Source organism: Nycticebus coucang, chromosome 13 (assembly GCF_027406575.1).
Source record: "Nycticebus coucang isolate mNycCou1 chromosome 13, mNycCou1.pri, whole genome shotgun sequence".
Classification (NCBI taxonomy): Eukaryota; Metazoa; Chordata; class Mammalia; order Primates; family Lorisidae; genus Nycticebus; species Nycticebus coucang.
In genome coordinates, this window is record NC_069792.1 from 64,995,019 (window position 1) to 65,015,154 (window position 20,136).

General features: G+C 38.8%; 1 protein-coding gene and 1 pseudogene across 3 annotated transcripts in view; both read right to left on the reverse strand.

Annotated features, from left to right (window-relative positions):
- RRM2B (ribonucleotide reductase regulatory TP53 inducible subunit M2B) overlaps positions 1-15,339 on the reverse strand; it is a 28,953-nt gene extending 13,614 nt beyond the window's left edge. Inside the window, exons 1-3 of one of the 3 annotated variants that reach the window (XM_053559225.1) lie at positions 15,178-15,339; positions 4,343-4,498; positions 351-467 (exon numbers count right to left, since the gene is read on the reverse strand). In XM_053559225.1, coding sequence (XP_053415200.1) covers positions 351-467; positions 4,343-4,498; positions 15,178-15,324 — 420 coding nt within the window. In that variant the 5' untranslated portion in view covers positions 15,325-15,339. Of the gene's footprint in view, positions 1-350; positions 468-4,342; positions 4,499-14,580; positions 14,826-14,856; positions 14,938-15,177 lie in introns of those variants that run through there. The other 2 variants (XM_053559227.1, XM_053559226.1) reach the window with 2 other exon arrangements.
- A 3,812-nt stretch (positions 15,340-19,151) lies between these two features.
- LOC128563956 (small ubiquitin-related modifier 2-like) lies at positions 19,152-19,430 on the reverse strand (annotated as a pseudogene).
- Between the last annotated feature and the right edge of the window lie 706 nt (positions 19,431-20,136).

Below are 20,136 nucleotides of genomic sequence, written 5' to 3' on the forward strand. Positions count from 1 at the left end.
TCAGCAGCTAGGGTGCCAGCCACATACACCAGAGCTGGCAGGTTTGATCCCAGCCCAGGCCTGCCGAAAAACAATGACAACTACAACCAAAACATAGCTGGGCCTTATGGTGGGCGCCTCTAGTCCCAGCTACTTGGGAGGCTGAGGCAAGAGAACCGCTTAAGCCCAAGAGGTTGAGGTTGCTGTGAGGGCAACTTAGTGAGACTGCGTCTCAAAAAAAAAAAAAAAAAAAAAACTGCCTGTCATGTAACAAACAATGTCAGAAAGACATTATGGATAAATCTAGTGATTTTACTTATATTATTATCATTTAACTGCTGAATAAGAACAAAAATAAACAAAAGTCTTACCAAATTTTCATTTACAATTCCATCACTGGCTGCAAAAAAGGCTAAGATGTGAGAGATAAAATATTTCTCATCTGATTTAAGTTTGTTCCAGTGAGGGAGATCCTTTGATAAGTCAACCTGGAACAAAAAGATTTTTAAAAATCTTAATGTGGAATTAAAATCTTCTCAAAGTATTTAGGAAACTAACTTCTACTACAAAGTTAAATAAATTGCAGAAAAGGAAAAATGCTAACATTACAAATAAACAAAAACATTATGTTAATAATAGTGTACCACATTATGTTAATAATAGTGTACCGTATTCAAGATTTTTGCTAAAGTGAGTAAATTATAGCTGCTCTTGCCATAGGGTGAAGGGACTGTGAGGTGATAATTTGTTACACTATAGTAACCATTTTAATATATATATATGCACTTTATCATGTTGTATACTGTAATATACACAATAAAATTTATTTTAAAACAACTTTACGAAAGCATTGGATTTTCTGAGTAATTGACAAGCTGGCCAGGATGTACTTAAAAAAGAAAAAATTTTATATATATATAAAATTTATATTTTATATATAAAATTTTATATATATATAAAATATATATTTGAGACAAGGTCTTGAGCTCTGTTGCTTAGGCTAGAATATAGTGGCCTCATTCATAGCTCACTACAACCTGAAACTCCTGGGCCTAAGTGATCCTCCTGCCTCGGTCTCCTGAATAGCTGGGACTACAGAGGTGAGCCACTATGCCCAGCTAATGTTTTGTCGAGATGGGGGTCCTGCCTATCTGACCAGGCTGCCTTCAAGAGAGTCTCCCACCTCACCCTCCCAAAGTGCTGGGATTACAGGTGTGAACCATTATGTTTATAATTAAAATTCATATAATCTAGTGAAAGAGGTAAAAGGTTCAGGGGGCGGGGGAGAGAGAGCAAAACCAGTCAAGGAGAAAGTGAAGTGAACACAGTAATGACTTTCAAAAGTCACTGCTTTAACATTTTGTCATTTATTTATTTGTAATGTTAGCATTTTCCTGCTACTATGGTGTTAAAAACAGTTAATTAGGCATCTCTTAACCAATTAACTTGGGATACAATGGGGCATGGAGGGGGAAATATTTGTCTTCATCTTTTGAAATATATAAGCTAAAAATCTAGTTTTGTTCAGGGTTCAATTTAGGTTTAACTGAAGGATATCTTTTTAGTTTTTAAGTATTAAAATATATAAGGTAAAAATCCAGTTTTTTTCAGGGTTCAATTTAGGTTTAACTGAAGGATATCTTTTTAGTTTTTAAGTAAGTATTAAAATATATAAGGTAAAAAAATCCAGTTTTGTTCAGGGTTCAATTTAGGTTTACCTTTTTAGGTTAACTAAAAAGGATATCTTTTTAGTTTTTAAGTAAGTATTAAACTCCTGATATTACATTTTTTCTTACATGAAATTTTAATATTTAATGTGTTTCCTCTAAAATATTAAATGTATCTCTTTGAAGGCTGGGCACAGTGGCTCACGCCTGTAATCCTAGCACTCTGGGAGGCTGAGGTGAATTGCCTGAACTCAGGAATTCAAGACCAACCTGAGTTAAGAGTGAGACCCCATCTCTAAAAACAGCCAGGCATTGTGGCAGTGCCTATAGTCCCAGCTTGGGAGGGTGAGACAAGAGAATCACTTGAGCCCAAGAGTTTGAGGTTGCTCTGATCTATGATGCCATGGCACTCTACCCAGGATGACAAGTGAGACTCTATCTCAAAAAAAAAACAAAAACCAAAAAATAAAATATTAAATGTATCTCTTTGAATACACAGTTTCAAAAGATCTTATAAAGCTTTATTTATACTACATTGTTCCTATTCTCTTTCTGAAAGGTAAACCTTCTCAGCCATATTTATCTCATTTGAGTAAATTCTTGGTTTTTACCATCTAAATATGGGAAAAAAAACCCAAACCTCAGCTCTTTCGTCTTCTGAATCAGAATTTCTATTGATCACCTATATTTAAGAATTAAGCTCAACCACTAATAAAACAGTAAATTTCTTACCTCCCAAATCAATTAAAATAAAAAATTAAAATGCATCATAAAAAATGATGGAGTCTATGGTTCATAGACTTACATAAACTTACATAATTTGTTTAAATGAAAAATATGTGGAACTAAAAATGTATTTGACTTCCCTTCACATTATGCATTTCAATCTTCCTACAATGCTACCTACGAACTATGCTTTTAAAAATCAATCTTCTTCTTCAAAAAAAAAATCAGTGTTCTTAGTCATAGTAAAACATTATATTTACATTGCTAAAAGATGGAAGTAACTTCCAAATTAATTTCAAGAAACCAAGAATCACAAGTACCTTTTAAACATGATGAATAAAAATGCCACCTGTGTTCTCTATTTGTTCTCTGAACCATATCTTGACATCCTCCAAGACTTAATTTCCCTATGTGTAAAATGGGGATACTGATATTGATTGGTAGATCATCATATGGATTAAATGGAATCATGTATATAAAGTATCTATGTGGTAATGGCTCAAAAGCAACCTCGATGCCAGGGCCAAAGGGCCTGCTATTGTGTATATCTTCTGTTCTGGAGCCTGGAACTGCTCTTATCACTCCTTTGAGATTGCAAACCTTCAATGGTAAAATAAGCAAGAAATATGACAACTTCCATTTTAAACATTTTACTCAAATATTTATGAAATGATATCAACTAAGTGCCAGGTAGTGTGCTAGGCGCTAGGGAGTCTACAAAGGTAATGACGGTTTTTATTTACAACAAGCATAGTCTAGAGGGGACTGTGGACAATTAAGAGAGAATTAAATTACAGTGAGCTGTATGTTATGTTCACCTGGGTCTTTGGGACGATATGGAGAGGGGGAGATGTACATACTTGCAGAAGGCTTGATTTGAGTGGTTATGAAGCAGTATGAAAATACTTGGTGTTTTGGTTTAGTTTTTTCCTCTACATGTTAATTATAATATAACAAAGATGTTGACAATATAACAAAGATAGGCAAATGGGTAAAATTAGTGTAATAGAAGTCTTATGATTTCTACGTTAAATCTTCCCCTATTCTATGTATAAAATAATAGTTTACATTTATTTACTACTTGCTAAGGGCCAAGTACAATACTAAACATCTCTTAATATTCATAACAACACAAAGAGTCAAGTACTATTAGTCTGATTTACCAATGAAGATACAGAGAAGTTAAGCAACTTCCCCAGTTCCACAGCTATTAAGTAGTATAGCAGTATTTGCACCTAAGAAGTCTGTCCCCAGAGACTACAGACTATACATCCTTTTTTTTTTTTTTTTTTTTCTGAGACAGAGTCTTACTTTGTTACCCTCAGTAGAGTGCCATGACATCACAGCTCATAGCAACCTCTAGCTCTTGAGTTTAGGTGATTCTCTTCCCTCAGCCTCCCGAGTAGCTGGGATTACAGGCACCCGTCACAACGCCCAGCTATTTTTTTGTTGCAGTTTGGCCGGGGCTGGGTTCGAACCCGCAACCCTCCGTATTTGGGGCCAGTGCTCTACTCACTGAGCCACAGGCGCCACCCAAGACTGAGTCTTACATATTTGGCCATACAAAACTAAAAGTCTATTTAAAAATAGAAAATGTTAGTTGGTCTGAGTGCAGTGGTGTTTACAACTAATTGATCACAATCAGATTCCTTTGTTCCTTCTCCACTCCCAATGCTGCACTTGACTAGCCTTTAACAAAACATAAAAAACTTTTTTAAAAAAAGAAAATCTTCTCAAATGTATTAGAAGTAAAAATCTGGCAAAATGAGATGCCATTTTTGTAGGAGGAATTTTGTTTGTAGACAGTATCTAAACTAAAACATTGGAGAACATTGTATATAGTGTCAGGATTTCCAAAATTTATCTACTACAATGATCTTATTCAATCTACAAGTTAAAAATTTTCAATATCCTGTATCACAGAAGTGAACACTGTACCATAGAACATGAATGCTAATGATGTCACTTACCTCTTCTGCTGTCCAGAAGGATGCTTGTGCCTGTTTATACATTTTCCAAATATCAGGGTACTGGATTGGAAAAATGACAAATCGGCGAGAACTCTTTCTTAAGAGTGGCTCTTCATTTGACTTCACTTCATTTTCGTTGGCATCTGAAGGTAACCGCTTGAAAAAATTAAGTACAAACACCATGTTTATGTAGACATTTTCTTTATTCCTACCTAAATATATATCTAGGGGTGTTAGGGAGACAGCATAGTTTTGAGAGCCATCTGCCTAGGTTAAATTGTTAATGTTATTTGGTATCTGTTAATACTGTTGGGTTAGTGTGTAGACACAGGAAAGTGCTTAACTTCTTTGAGTCTCGGTTTCCTCAGCTGTAAAATGACACCGACCTCATAGGTGTATTCTGATGATTAAAAGTGATTCAAACAGAGCCTCAAAAATATATTGTAATTATTGCTTGACCCATAAATGTCACGGTGGTACAATTTCTAAGTTTGTGAACAAAATGTCCCTTTAGTGCCTCTCTCATATAGAATGCTGGCACAAATTACAGTTATAAGCAACTTATTAATATTAATGTTTTTCTGGAATACTAGAATACTAATTGAAAATCACTTACCCACAAGATAACCTTTGTCTTAATATTCCCATATACAGTTTTTTGTTTTTTTTTGAGACAGAGTCTCATTTTGTCACCCTCAGTAGAGTGCTGTAGCATTGCAGCTCACAGCAACCTCAAACTCCTGGGCTCAAGTGATCCTCTGGAACTACAGGCACCCACCACAATGCCCAGCTATTTTTAGAGACAAGTCTTGCTCTGGCTCTGGCTCAGGATGGTCTAGAATCCATGAGCTCAAGTGATCCACCTGCCTTCGCCTCCCAGAGTGCTAAGATTATAGGTGTGAGCCACCACATCTGGCCCCATATACCAATTTATTATTGCCATTTACATTTTTAAATTGCTTTATTGCATATGACCTCACCATAGCCTGTTTTAAAGCTTTGTGAATAAAGTGAGAAACACATACCTATATTCAAAAGTGTATGGTGCCAAGTATTTTTTTAAATAGTCAGTAGAAATGTTTCCCAAGAGTTACACATGTATGAGAATGAGTATGAATAAAGCATACATAAAGAGGCATACATCAAGATTAGAATACCACTTAAATTCTAGACTCCTAACCAAAATTGTCTCTCCCTCCTATGCTGGGCCTGCCATGTTCCTTTATCTTTACCACTGCCTCCACCGATCCTCAGACCCCTTCAAAGCAAGTGTTATTGAGGATGAAGCTAAGGTCAAGCAAGATGAGGGAAAAACCCAAAATAAAAAAGCATAAGGCTCATATAGAGCCACTAGGCCCGTGGCTCAAATGAGTATGGCGCCAGCCCCATATGCCAGAGGTGGCGGGTTCAAACCCAGCCCCAGCCAAAAACTGCAAAAAAAATACAGTGGGGCTTGTGCACTTCACACATACTGCTACTATAGTATAAATTGTCTTGTTTTATAACTTCTTATTGAAAGCCATAGGCCTTTCCAGATACAGCACTTTTTTACTTGTGGTATTCCCAAAACCCAGTAGGGTCAAGCATAACTTAATAAACATAATTTTTCTTCATTCTGTGCTCAGATTAACTGGATACCTTTAGAAAATTTTAATTTTACACAGGATAATTATAGATGAATGAGACAACTTAGTAACCACTCAAATCAAGCCCTCTGCAAGTATATACATCTCCCACTCTCCATATCGTCCCAAAGACCCAGGTGAACATAACATACAGCTCACTGCAATTCAATTCTCTCTTAATTGTCCACAGTCCCTTCTAGACTATGCTTGTTGTGAGTAAAAACCGTCATTACCTTTGTAGACTCCCTAGCGCCTAGCACACTACCTGGCACTTAGTTGATATCATTCCATAAATATTTGAGTAAAATGTTTAAAATGGAAGTTGTCAGATTTCTTGCTTATTTTACCATTGAAGGTTTGCAATCTCAAAAGGAGTGATAAGAGCAGTTCCAGGCTCCAGAACAGAAGATATACACAATAGCAGGCCCTTTGGCCCTGGCATCGAGGTTGCTTTTGAGCCATTACCACATAAATACTTCATATACATGATTCCATTTAATCCATATGATGATCTTTCACTGATGTATCAGTATCCCCATTTTACACATAGGGAAATTAAGTCTTGGAGGATGTCAATCACACACCCAGGATCCTATAACTAGGAAGTGGCAGAAATAAGAGAACTGAAATATCTCTGAACTCAAAGCCTTGCCTTAAGCTACATCTGTTTTTGCATGGACTGACAGCTGAAATAGGTCCAGGCTATGCCTAAAATCCACAATTCAAAATAGTGAGAACTAAGGCTAAAGAGAGTACACACTACTATCTCCAGCTAAGCAAAGATAATTTAACAAATGGCAGTGATGTAATCAGTGAAATGAGCGTGGGGAAAGCCCACCAAATTTGATTCCAAAAGAGAAAAAAAGAAAAATAATTTCCTTTTAAGTATAATTAGAAGAATTAAAATGATTTGAGACTGGTGAGAAACAGCCAAACAGATAAGAGATAAAGCTTAAGGCAGAGATTTTTCATGGATTCAAGTTTCAAAATCTGTAGGACAATACTTTCTCAAAATGCTTTAGCTTTCCCCTCTCCCAGGTTAAAAATCACTGTATGTAATAAGATCAAGAAGCAGGTTGTTGATAGAGCTGTGTTTTACATGTGATAGTAAAAAGAACATTGAAAATCAGTTTTAGAAATTGTTACCTTTACAGCAAGCATAATTTAATGTGACCCCAAATGACCACATTGTATTTCAGAATGATTTTTCTAATACTTTTTTTTTTTCACTTATAAGGGCATAGTATTCATGTTTTTAGGCAAGTCATTTAATTTGAGCATTGTCATCTGTAAATTCAAGATAATACTTGCCATACTTATTTCAAAGGACTATTATAAAGATCAGAGAGTTAATATAAATAAAAATACATTGCATACTTTCAAATGCTGTACATGTAAACATCCCATTGCTATTGGGATGTTTCTGGCTAGACTTTGAAAGGTTGTTCCTCTATTCAAAAATTATAATGGTTAATTATTTGATCAATCAATACCTTCTATAGCTGCCCTCAAGGAACCTTCACGAAATAGAGAACTGCTGAAGAGGTGTAAAAAGTGAGATACTCAAATGTGATAGAGTTGAGTAAGAAACGGAGCTCAATTTAAAAGGTAGAAGTCTGCTATCAATGGATATTCCAAACCTGTCTTGGCCCACAGTGCTTTCTTTAATTCCTCCAGATTATATGATCACTTGGTACCATTTACTATTCTGCATTTTTTCTTTTTGTTATATATTTTTTCACTGATGTACAGGATCTGTTCAAGGCTGAAATTCTTTACTTCCATTATATTTGTTATATGGGATATACTGAAAATTGGGAAGGATACCACAAGCAGTAACCCTGGTCATGAAGTTTTTAAACGCTGATAATTGATCAGTGTCAGAATCTATGAAACTGAAGATTAGTACCTTTATTTTTCTTATATATCTATACTGAGTCAAAGACTGGTACCTTTAAATTAGAATGGAAGTCACATATATTCTTTCTGTTCTCATAACATGTAGACTGTTAAGAGAAGAAGCTACATTCGGAAGGCATTATGAGAGATTTTGCAATATGAAGTGAGAGGGGTTAACTAACCTTTGATGTGGGCTAGAGATAACATATTGCTTATTTCATAATGCTTAAATAAATGCATAAATATACATTTTAACACAATTTCAGAAAGTTCATGTTTCTTGAAGCTCTTTTAGGCTCTTCAGGGTACCTTCTACGGACCTCCGTTAAGATCCATATTTCGGGCAGCGCCTGTGGCTCAGTCGGTAAGGCGCCGGCCCCATATACTGAGGGTGGCGGCTTCAAACCCAGCCCCGGCCAAATTGCAACAACAACAAAAAAAAAATAGCCGGGCATTGTGGCGGGCACCCGTAGTCCCAGCTACTCAGGAGGCTGAGGCAAGAGAATCACTTGGGCCCAGGAGTTGGAGGTTGCTGTGAGCTGTGTGAGGCCACGGCACTCTACCCAGGGCCATAAAGTGAGACTTTGTCTCTACAAAAAAAAAAAAAAAAAAAAAAAGATCCATATTTCACATTTAGGCATGTGAAAAAAGGCACGATGGTATTTTTAAAGAATTGGAAGTACCTTTCTAAGTCCAGACTTTGTGGTATATTGGGAACAATGGAAGGAGATAAAAAACCCATAGGCAGTAGGGAATACTTCCCAATGATTTTTCTAAATGTGCTATGAAGAACTCTGTGATCCCCCTAATGTCACAAACACCTAGTGAAAAATTTCACTTTTAAATGTGTTTTTTATTTTTGTTTGTTTCTTTCTTTTTGAGACAGAGTCTCACTCTGTTGCCGAGGCTAGAGTGCCGTGGCCTCATAATAATAGCTCACTGCAACCTCCAACTCCTGGGCTCAAGCTATCCTCCTGACTAAGTCTCCCGAGTAGCTGGGACTACAGGTGGTTGCCACAACACCTGGCCCATTTTTTTTTTTTTCCAGTTTTAGTAGACGTGGGGACCTGCTCTTGCTCAGGCTGATCTGGAATGCCTGAGCTCAAGGGATCTTTCCTCTTCACCTTTCCGGAGCGGTAGAATTATAGGTGGGAGCCACCATGCCTGGCCAAAATGTGGTTTTAACCTTCTAAGATTTTAATAGTAATAAAAATAAGAGAGAAATGTTTTCTACTGTAAAAAAAGGAAACCACTAATGTATAAACTTGTTATTTCCAAGTTATTTTTTTCTAGATAATCTCAGATGAAAGTTTCTCTTGCTATCTCTGCTTAACTGAAGAATACCATGAAGAGTGAAAAACAGGCAATTAAAAAAAACAAAAATGAATGAAAACCCTGTCCACTGTCTTGTGGACTTTTTTTTTTTTTTCAGAGTTGAATCTTTTTTTTTTTTCTAAAACCAAACAAAAGATAAACAATACAAATAGTAGCAATAATACAGTACAGGCCCTATTATTCAAAGTAGTCCAAACTGGTAGTCACAAACTAGAATAAGAAAGTGATGTATGACTCATTATTTATGAGTGATACATTTACATTTATTTTTACTTCTGCTATAAGAGCAAACCTTTTAGTTTTCTTAATTTGGATCACTGATTGGAGCAAATCTTCCTAATGTTCTACACTATATCACCTTAACTTTTAATATCTTTAAGATAGAACCATGTGAGTGGAAGATCTTATATTTTATGATTTTCCCCCCAAACTTTCTATACTTCTCTATACTTAATTCTATAGAATTTGTTTTTAACAACTCACCCTTATTGAACTTTCCAAAGCTTTCAACTTAAGTTTTCATAGAGAGAGCTTTCTTTTCATACTGAACTTTTTTTTAGATTATGTAACATTTAATTAAATTACAATAAGTACAATGCCAGTATAATTGGTATAAACTGGACTGAAAATAAAGACAACAGATCCTGGTAAAGTATAACTCGACCAGTGGGAACAGAAATTATATGGATACATGAGAGTAGCCTACTAATCATATACCTTCTAAAATGTAAGGTACCCATATACTATTTTACAAGGTTGATAAATCAATAGAATTGGTTAGTAGCAAGTTGATTAAGAGAACTTCTGATAAATATGCAAGGAAATTGTTTGTTATAAATCTTCAACCATCATCTATACCCCAATTCAAAACAATGGGTTCTTCAAAACAGCCTCACCATTTCATTGACTTTGTTATGAATATTAACGTAAATAAAATTATTCTAATAAAATAGACAAACGTGGATTTTATCAAATTGGTATTAACACTTATGGTTCTGTTTGGAAAATGGGTTTGGAGTTAAAGCCCATGAAAGGGACTTGATTGCAAAAATATGTGAATTTTGCTATCGCTTTTTCCCATAGACACAACTATTTTCACACTTTTTATCTCATTGCCATTATTTTAACAAAACAAAACTAATAAAAAAATTTTAATTTTGGCTTTTAAAACATGTAGTTCATTTCTCTAACCATTATCTGAGGCCAGGGTGGGTATTAATTAGACATTAAAAATAGTTGTTTTTTGTTTGTTTGTTTTACATTTTGGAGGTCAAAGTGGCCTGCTCTGATATATAATACATTGGCATTGGGCTTCTAATATATATGCTATTGGGAGCCAGTGAAGGATTTAATTTGGGAAAAAATATAATCAGATCTGTGTTTTAAGATAATTTTTGAAGAAATACAGTTAGATTAGAAGAGATATTAGAGGTGAACAGAACAATTAAAAGATTATTGTACTACCCACATCTCATTGAACCAGGATATCAGCAGTAGAAACACACAAAAAAGATTGATTTAACATAGTCAAAAGTAGAATTATTCTTGATAAAATATTTGAATTTGAGACAATAAAATATGGAAGAATTAAAGATGCCCTTGATGTTTCCAGCACTCTGGGAGGCCAAGGCAGGTGGATTGCTTGAACTCAGGAGTTCGAGACCAGCCTGAGCAAAAATCGAGACCCCATCTCCACTAAAAATAGAAAAACTGAGGCAAGCGGATCTCTTGAGCCCAGGAGTTGGAGGTTGCCACAGCACTCTACCCAGGGTGACAGCTTAAGACTCTGTCTCAAAAAAAAAAAAAAGAGGCAAATAGAAGGTGCTCACTACCTGGAGAATAAATGAATAAATTAGACAAAAACTCTTGCTTCTTACATTGGATGTTTCACGTAAGTTTAATTTGAATTAACTCCTCCTACCAATCCAAGCAACAAAACAAAAAGTTACAACCATAAAATATTTACAAAGTCAATGTGGTCAATAAAAAAGGAAATGAATTCAGTTTCAAGGTGTCCCGTAGGCAGCTGAAAATATAACACTACAGCACAGGCAGTGTGCTGGGAGATCCCATTAGATTGCCCAGAAAATGGATGTGATTACCCAGGGAAAATGTAGCCATAGAGTAGTGATTTTCACCAGTGAGATCTTAGGTGTGCCACAAAAATTTTTTAAATATCATTAATTAGATTATTTTCAAAAGAAGTTCACAGCACAGTAAGTACATTCTTCTTTTACTCTTTTTTTTTTTTGATCAACATAATTTAAGTGTGCAGCAGAAGTTTGACTGTAGGTTCAATTGTGCTGCGAGACAAAAACACTGCCTTTAAGAATTCTGATATTTAAAGGGCAGGTGGAAGAAAAGGAGCCAGCTGGGATTAAATAAAACAGATTGAAATGGATGCGGGACAAAAAAAGCAGCAATCTGATTTGGCTTAAGTAAAGGATCCAGATTCTGGATATAAATCAGGCTAAGAAGTTAGAAATTAATTTTAAGGGCCAAAGATTTTCAAACAACCTTGAGGAGGCTCATACTCCAATTCTCACCACTTGCCCCCTGCTCCCAGGTATTGGCATTCATTTGGGGTACAGTTTGAAAGTCATTCCTGTAGATAGCTATTGAGTTTTTGGATAGGAATTACCATGAATAGAGATGGTATTAGGAAGACTAATCAGATATCCATGTGTAGGAAGAATGGGAAAAAAAGCTAGATTTTGTTAGCAACTTAAGGTATCAATTTCAGAGATGGAAATGAAGATCTGAATTAAAATGTGGCAGTCACCATGAAAAAGCTGCTTCAACAGGACTTTACCAAACTGAGGAGTTGGGCACCTTTTGGTGGAAGTTGAGACCCTACTGGGAGATATTAAGGGGTGGGAGTAAAGTGACATGGAGGCATTGGTCTAATGAAGGACTGACTTGGCAATGGTAAATAGGATTGGATGACAGGTAAGATGGGAGGCAGAGAGACAACTAAGTTGTAGTTACACAGGTGTAAAGTGATGAGAATCTGAAATAAAGTTTGGCAACAGACATTCATTAATAACATTCTACTGTCTTTTCCAGTATGATGATTCTAGTTTCTGCCTGACTCTATTTCTTATCATGTGGTCCAAAGATATACCTGGACAGCCAGGGCAACAAAGTCAAGACTCCTCAGCAAGCACATAACAATGACCTGCTCTAGGCTGCATTACACGTCACCCCTAGTCTTTACCTCTGTGGAATATATGCACGTGGTCATAGTCATACATTATTTAAAGGTATCATTTTCATTCTTTCATTTTCACCAAATATGACAAAGCAAATAGAACACTGACCCAGGTGCAAGAACTTGGTTTTAAATCTAGCTCTAGTCCCAGGTACTTGGGAGGCTAGGGCAAGAGAATCCCTTAAGCCCAAGAGTTTGAGGTTACTGTGAGCTGTGACACCATAGCACGCTACCAAGGGCGACATGGTGAAACTGTCTCAAAAAAAAAAAAAAAACTAGCTCTACTACTGAGTCCTGGGCATGTCATTTAATGTTTTCTAGCCTAAACCTTTTTACCTTGAATATAGGGATTATGAATTAGATTACGAAAAGTTAACTTTGAGAAACTGATGATAGCTATGGACGCCTTTCTCAGCAGAGTCACATCTGCACATAAAACATCTACTTCACATGTTTCATAACTTCAGATTGTTAAACCCACATGAAGCCCATCTATGGACTCTTTAGGACAGTGTTTGTTAAAGTACATGTAATAGGATCACCTGAAGTACTTGTTTCTTGGTTGTGAGCGCCGGGGTGTGGGAGGCAGTCCCCCAGAGGGGCAAATCTGAATACAGATTCAAACCCACCCCAAGAGATTTCAATTCACTATGTCTAGGGTGTAGGCCCAGTAACTTACTCTATTTATTTATTTTTTAAGAGACAAGCTCTTGCTCTGTTGCCCACGCTGTAGTGCAGTAGCGCAATCATAGCTTACTGCAACCTTGAATTCTGATTCACAATTTTTTACAATATACTCCAGGTGATTTTGATGCAAGTGGCTGATTCTGTACCATCACATCAGAGAAACAAAGTGCTTAAGGCATCCTTGCATCTCATGTTAAAAACGTTTGGACCAGATCCTCACTAAAATTCTTTCTAGATCTAAAATTCTGTCTTTGTGGGTCTGTATCATTGAGATAGGGATAATAAATAAAAGTTGACTTTCAGGTGTTAAGCCTGAATGATGGCTAGTACCATTAGCACAAACAGAAAAGTTTGAATTTTCCCAACTGGGTGGGGAAATTGGTACTAAAGGTATTTGTTTCCAAAGAAGAAGAAAAAAATTGAGGGATGTTTACAAAGTTAATTAGTTACTAAATGGTCCAAAATAAAATAAAATAAAATTCTAAACTCAGAATCTACAACTATATAAAGAAATGCAGGGCTAAGCATGAAACTCTATGACCTGAAACTTTTGTTTCCTCCAAATCTTCACAGTATTAAAGATACCACACACAGCAACAGGTTCAAGTACAAAACGTGTTTCTCTTGTTCACAAATGGTTTATAAGTATTTGCAAAATAACAGTAAGAAAATTATTGAGCAATAATTTAACTACCACATACCTAGATCGTCTAACAAATCTCACTTAATGTACTGTTATTAGATACTACTTGTATTAGCACAGAAGCAGAGAAGATGAACCAATTAAGTTGGGTTTATTACGCACCCACAATTTTTGAGGCACTTTGCATAAAGCATTTTACTTGATTTTCTAAGAGGGAAGTATCGCTTCCACTGTATAAATAACGTGACACCTCAAAGATTCCGTTAAGTAGCCTAGTCTGAGCAAAACTGGCCTTCTATCCTAAGTTTTTTCATCGTTAGGAGCTTAATCAGGATTTTGCGTCCCCGTTATGTCATTTTCACCCCATCCACCTGTGTCCTCTTCCACCTGTGTCCTCTTCTACCCGGGCCCTCCCAGCAGTGGTATGTATTTCTCCAATGGATCCTCCACCGTTTTCTTCCCTTGCCTCAGTTTCTCTAGCCAGGGCCCCAGAATGGTGAAAGAGGGTAGGACAGTATGCGGCGATAACCGAGGGGGAAGCCTCACCCTAGGTCTCAGAGCGTCCAGGGTGAGGGTCACCTGAGGCCTTAGAGGGTCGCCCGGGCTGCCCTGGGGGCAGCGCAGCAGAACCCGGCTCCTTCCTCGCCCCTGCCGGGGACTGCCCCCCCAACCCCGGCGCTCACAACCGCGAAACCAGGATGCGGCCAGGGTGCGCAGACCGGTCTGCGCCGAGTGTCTGATGGCGATGAATAAAATTTCCTACAGCGATCCAGTAACTTGCAATCTATAGGCCAGGCGCGACTGTGGGGCGGGGAATGAAGCGACAGTCAACGTTTACCTCATCCAACTCGGGCCTGGCCGCTTCCGGCCTTTCCGGGTCGCCCATCGCGCAGACTCCGCCAGAGCTACCGGAGCTGAGGAACTGCGCCGCAAGCCAAGTTCAACTACAACCGGATTCAGGTGGCCCGAGGGGCCGCTCGGTCCGCCCCGCCCCCAGCTCTAGAGACGCGTACTACCTCCGCCCACCCCTCTGCGCTGCGCCAGCCCAGCTTTCTTGACTGCCCATTGAGGGACTCTCCCTGCACCCGCCTCCCCGCCTCAGGGCTCCGCCTACCTCGGCTGGCCCCGTCTCTACGCCTCCCCGCCTCCCCGCCTGCAGACTAAGGGATTCTCCTGCCTCCACCAGCTTCGCGTCACTCCAAAGTCCGGGTCACATCCCACTTGTTACCACTGGAGGACACCTCTTGTTATCGACGGCCCCGCCTACTCCAGTTGGCCCCACATCCCTAGTCGGCCCCGCCTCCCGCCTGCCCTCGGAGGGATCCTCAGTGGGCCGGCCAGGCCCCACCCATCCTCAGGGCCCCGCTTCCTGCGCCCTCTCGTCCGCCCCCTGAGGGACTCTTGCTGCGCCGGCAGGGCCCCGCCCCCCACTCACCTCAGAGCCCCGCCCCCTCTCCGCACCGCCTTCTCTCCCCCTTTCTGAGGAGCTGGCGGAGCCGGCTGGGCTTCGCCTCTCGGCCGACTTACCGCCCCGCCTCGCTCGGCGCTGGCTCTCTCTCCTGCTACCAGCGATGCCCGGCATGCCGTGTCAACATTCCCCGGCTGGCCTTCCTCGTGCCTCGTGGTGCCCAGGAACACGGTATGGTGCGCTAAAGCGGCCTGTCCCGGGAGACTGCCGCGTGAGAACGCGCTACTGAAGTGAGAATTGGAGGGGCGGGAGTAGGGAAGCCAAAACATCAAAAACTAATGAGGTAAAAAGGCTGTTTTGTTTCGTGTGTAAGCGAAGCAGAAGAGGAAGTGGTTAGGGGGGAAAGTATGAGAGTGTGAGGGGGCTAGAGTGAGGAGGAGAGGGAGAGACTACTAAATTCAGGAAAATATTTTGAAACCTCTGAAATTATTTCAACAAACTAAGCTTTTAGTCATATTTACCAAACTCTTACAGGATTGCCAGGCACTATACTAAGCACTTCATGTGAGTTAATTCATTTGATCTTCAGGACAGTTCCGTGAGGTAGCTGGAGCAATTTTCCTCACAGGTGAAGAAATTTGAGTTTTTGGAAAAGTAACTGAGGTTTTCCAGCTAAAAAGTGGACGCCGAAGGCTCCTTGCTACGTGCTCTTTGTTACTGCCGCGTAATGTAGTGGCAGTAAGACGGTGGCTACTGAGGGTGACAGTGATTTGGTTGAATTACTCATACCCTCCTCTCAGGGGAACTACTAAAGATAACTACAACAGGAAGAAAAAAAATAGTGTGGTCTAGCAAAAATAAAGTGATTTAATTTAATTTAAGCTGAAATATTGAGGGGACCTTGCCTTCATCTGAACAACAGAAACCTGTTTTGTGGCTGTCTGAAGCGTGGTAAAGTAGGATAAAAATTTTACTTTAAGCCTTGAGAATGACCAAAAAGTCTTTCTAAAACTTGCCCCCAGAGGATAGGGGGGAGAGAGTTAGCTTTTCTTAAAGCAACTACAAGGGGTCAAATGCTGAGTGAAATTTTTGCAATAATTAACTGAGGAAATTCAGCCTTAAAGGTTAGATAATTGGGCGGCGCCTGTTGCTCAAAGGGGTAGGGCGGCCCCATATGCCGGAGGTGGCGGGTTCAAACCCAGCCCTGGCCAAAAACTGCAAAGAAAAAAAGAGGGTAGATAATTTACCATAGGCCACCTAGCAAATAAGAGGAAGGATCCATTCATTTAATTGAAATAATTAAGCGATATGTCTGCTGTGCTTTGGGCCTCATGTTAGATATTGAAGATACAAAAAATGAAAGAGTTAAGTGAAAAAGAATATAAACCCTGGGCATGCGTTCCAGTTCCCTCACTTATTAACTGTGCTGTCTGGGCCAGTTATTTACCCACTCCGAGGATCAGTTTTCTGATCTAAAGGATAATAGTAATTCCTTCCTCTTAAGCTTGCTTTGGGGATTTTATAATATAGTACTTGTAAAACACTGAGGTGAGAAATTACCTTGATGCAAGGTAGCTTCCAAGTATACTACTTGTCAGGCCATCTCAGAGGTCATGGAACAAAAAGATCAAATTGATGCCTGATCACCCAGTTTATTTTTTTTTTTCATTTTAATAACTGTATAATTAAATACTGTAAAAGATACAAAACAAAACATCAAATCTGGAGGAGGACTGGGAAAGTTTTCATGAGGAAGGATGATCTTTTCAAAGGTCATTTAGCGGCAGATATATCCTTTGAGTCTTGGTTTCCCATTCCAACAATGTCATTCTCTTTTTGTAGAAAATCTAATGATGTAATCAACCAAACAACTTTTCAAAGTAAGAAATTTTGTGCTGATTCAGATGTCTTATCACAGGAACTCAGACATTTTAACCAAGAAAGTACAAAATTGGTTGAAGAGTCTGTGAAACAGTATGATAAACTGAGTAGCAACCTGGAAAAAATATGTCAAGAGACTGATCAGAGATGTGAGTCTCTGAACACAAGCACAATTTGTTTTTCTGAACATTGAGCATCTTGCTTAAATAAAAGGGAACAAGAACTTCAGAGCTTATTGGAGGTAATAACTTTGTAATTGAAAAACCTATTTTTTTTGTTGTTGTTATAAATGTTTGTTTCTTCATTTATTGAGATTTTGTTTGAAACAAAAAGTATTGACTTTAAAATTAGAAACAAAGATTTTGAAATATGTGCTGCTAAAGTTTGGACTCAGCCTGAGAATGATTTTTTTTCTCTAAGAACATTCAGGCATTTTTTTTTTCTCTTCCTGCTGTTTCCCTTGTCTGTGCACACCCAATTGCCTGTGTCTGTGGTGCTTCTGTTCAGGTGGAACCCAGTTGTGTCTGATCCTGTTCACTCCAGTAACATGGGTGTTGTACATGCCCATTTAATTATGAGCTATATCCATCTAGGGAGGTAATCCATTCCATGATTTGAATAGTATGCTCTTAGAAATTCATGGGTTCTAGTTTAAGGAAGCTAGAGGGCCCTCCCATTCTTTGGTAAGGGTCCCCAAAGACAAACAGGCTGTATAGTGATTACTTCAACTGCCAAGAATACTATCCTGGCTGGTCTATTTCAGGTTCATCTCCAGAAAATCTGGGGTGTGATTTATAAGGATCTAAAAGGGCTTGCTAATTTAACTATCTCCTTCTTTTAAGTCTACCATAGAAATAAATAAAGATTAGCCATAGAAATAAAGCTTAGCTATAAAAATACCTTTATTGAGCCCCCAAATTTTCTGTGTAGGGAACCCAGGGCCAGTGGCATCATGCTTGTTTGTAGAATACTATAGTTTGGATCACCCAGTTTATTAAATCACTTTATTTATTTGCATTTTAAACAAGATATTTGACTTGATGGGAGAACTAGGATTCTTTTTTTAAAGAACAGTTTGTCCTTGTTTATTTGTTTTTTGAGACAGTCTCACTTTTTTGCCCTGGGTAGAGTGCTATGGCATTATAGCTCACAGCAACCTCAAACTCTTGGGTGCAAGAGATCTTCTTGCCTCAGCCTTCCAAGTAGCTGGGACTACAGGCGCCCACCACAACACATAGCTTTTTTTTTTTTTTTTTAAGAGATGGAGGTCTTGCTCTTGCTCAGGCTGGTCTTGAATTCCTAATCTCAAGTAATCTACTCGCCTCAGCCTCCCAGAGTGTTAGGATTACAGATGTGAGCCACTGTTCCCAGCAACTTATCCCTACTTACAGACAAATACAAAATTTATAAAATTGTCTTTGGTTTTACAATGATAAATGCAAAATATTAAAATTCTCCAACTGAGCAGGGTAAGGAAGAATTTTTAGGTTTGTACTTTGGTTATAAAATATAAAGGTAAGAGTTGAATGAGCATGCCACTGATGGAGAAGGGGTTATTTTCACAGAACTAATACTTTTTCCCATCCTATCTCCATTTGATGTTGATCAAAACATACCATTATCCATTTAGTAAAAAACAAAATGTAGGGCGGCGCCTGTGGCTCAGTCGGTAAGGCGCCGGCCCCATATACCAAGGGTGGCGGGTTCAAACCTGGCCCCAGCTGAACTGCAACCAAAAAATAGCCGGGCGTTGTGGCGGGCACCTGTAGTCCCAGCTACTCGGGAGGCTGAGGCAAGAGAATCGCTTAAGCCCAGGAGTTGGAGGTTGCTGTGAGCTGTGTGAGGCCACAGCACTCTACCGAGGGCCATAAAGTGAGACTCTGTCTCTACAAAAAAAAAAAAAAAAATTATTTAAAAAAAACAAAAAACAAAATGTATTATGCTTTTGCATGTACACCAGTTACTTTATGACCAGTAAAGTAACGGAGAAGGGGAAAATGAAAGGCTAGAGAAAACTAAACTGTAGTAATCCGGATGTGGTGAAACCAAGTTATTCTAATTGAGAGTGTATTCTTGGTCTGTGGGGACAGAAGTCTAGAATAAAGTAACAGGTTCCTTTGTTAATACACACCTACTGTCTTTTGTTGGAACACACGAATTATGTATTCAGCCTCCATTTCTACCTATGCAGGTGTGTCTGATTCATTGATTAGCTGCCCATGAAACTGGAATCTTATCAACTTTATTGACAACCCTCGTTCACAGTAGGACTTCATTATTTACTAAGTGGTATATGCCTCTTAATCTTACACTGTACCACAGAATCATTCTGCCACCTTCAAATCAATATGATTGTTGCTGTCAGTCTTGACTCCTTCCTTGGGCTTTTTGTCAGACATGGAGGGTGCCAGTCTCCTCAACTGCCACTTCACAAAAGGTACCAAGTCACAATGAACAAGCACACAAGCTGCCCTCTATTAAATAAATTTAAAATGTACAGCAAGGGAAAGAGTTGGTGTTGATTATTAAAGATAGGGTATGGGAAAGGATTATACTGTGCGGGTACCAAGTCACAATGAACAAGCACACAGCTGCCCTCTGTTAAATAAATTTAAAATGTACAGCAAGGGAAAGAGTTGGTGTTGACTAATAAAGATAGGGTATGGTAAAGGATTATACTGTGCGATTCTTTTTTTTTTTGAGACAGAGTCTCACTCTGTGCCTTCGGTAGAGTGCCATGACTGTGGCATCGTTGCTCACAGCAACTTCAAACACTTGGGCTCAGGTGATCTTCTTGACTCAGCCTCCCAATACTTGAGACTACAGGCGACTGCCCCAACACCTGGCTAGTTTTTCTATTTTTAGTAGAAATGGGGGTGTCACTCTTGCTCAGAGTAGTCTTGAACTGAGCTCAAGCTATTCACCCACCTCAGCCTCCAAGAGTACTAGGATTATAGGTGTGAGCCACTGTGCCCTGCCTATCCTGTTTGATTCTTAATGTTACTATTCCTGTCCTGTCTTAGCTACATCAGCCTTCCTCACTTAGCATGGTGTAGTTATGAGGACCATAGAAGAGGATGAGCAAGAATGCTCAGGAGACAAAAG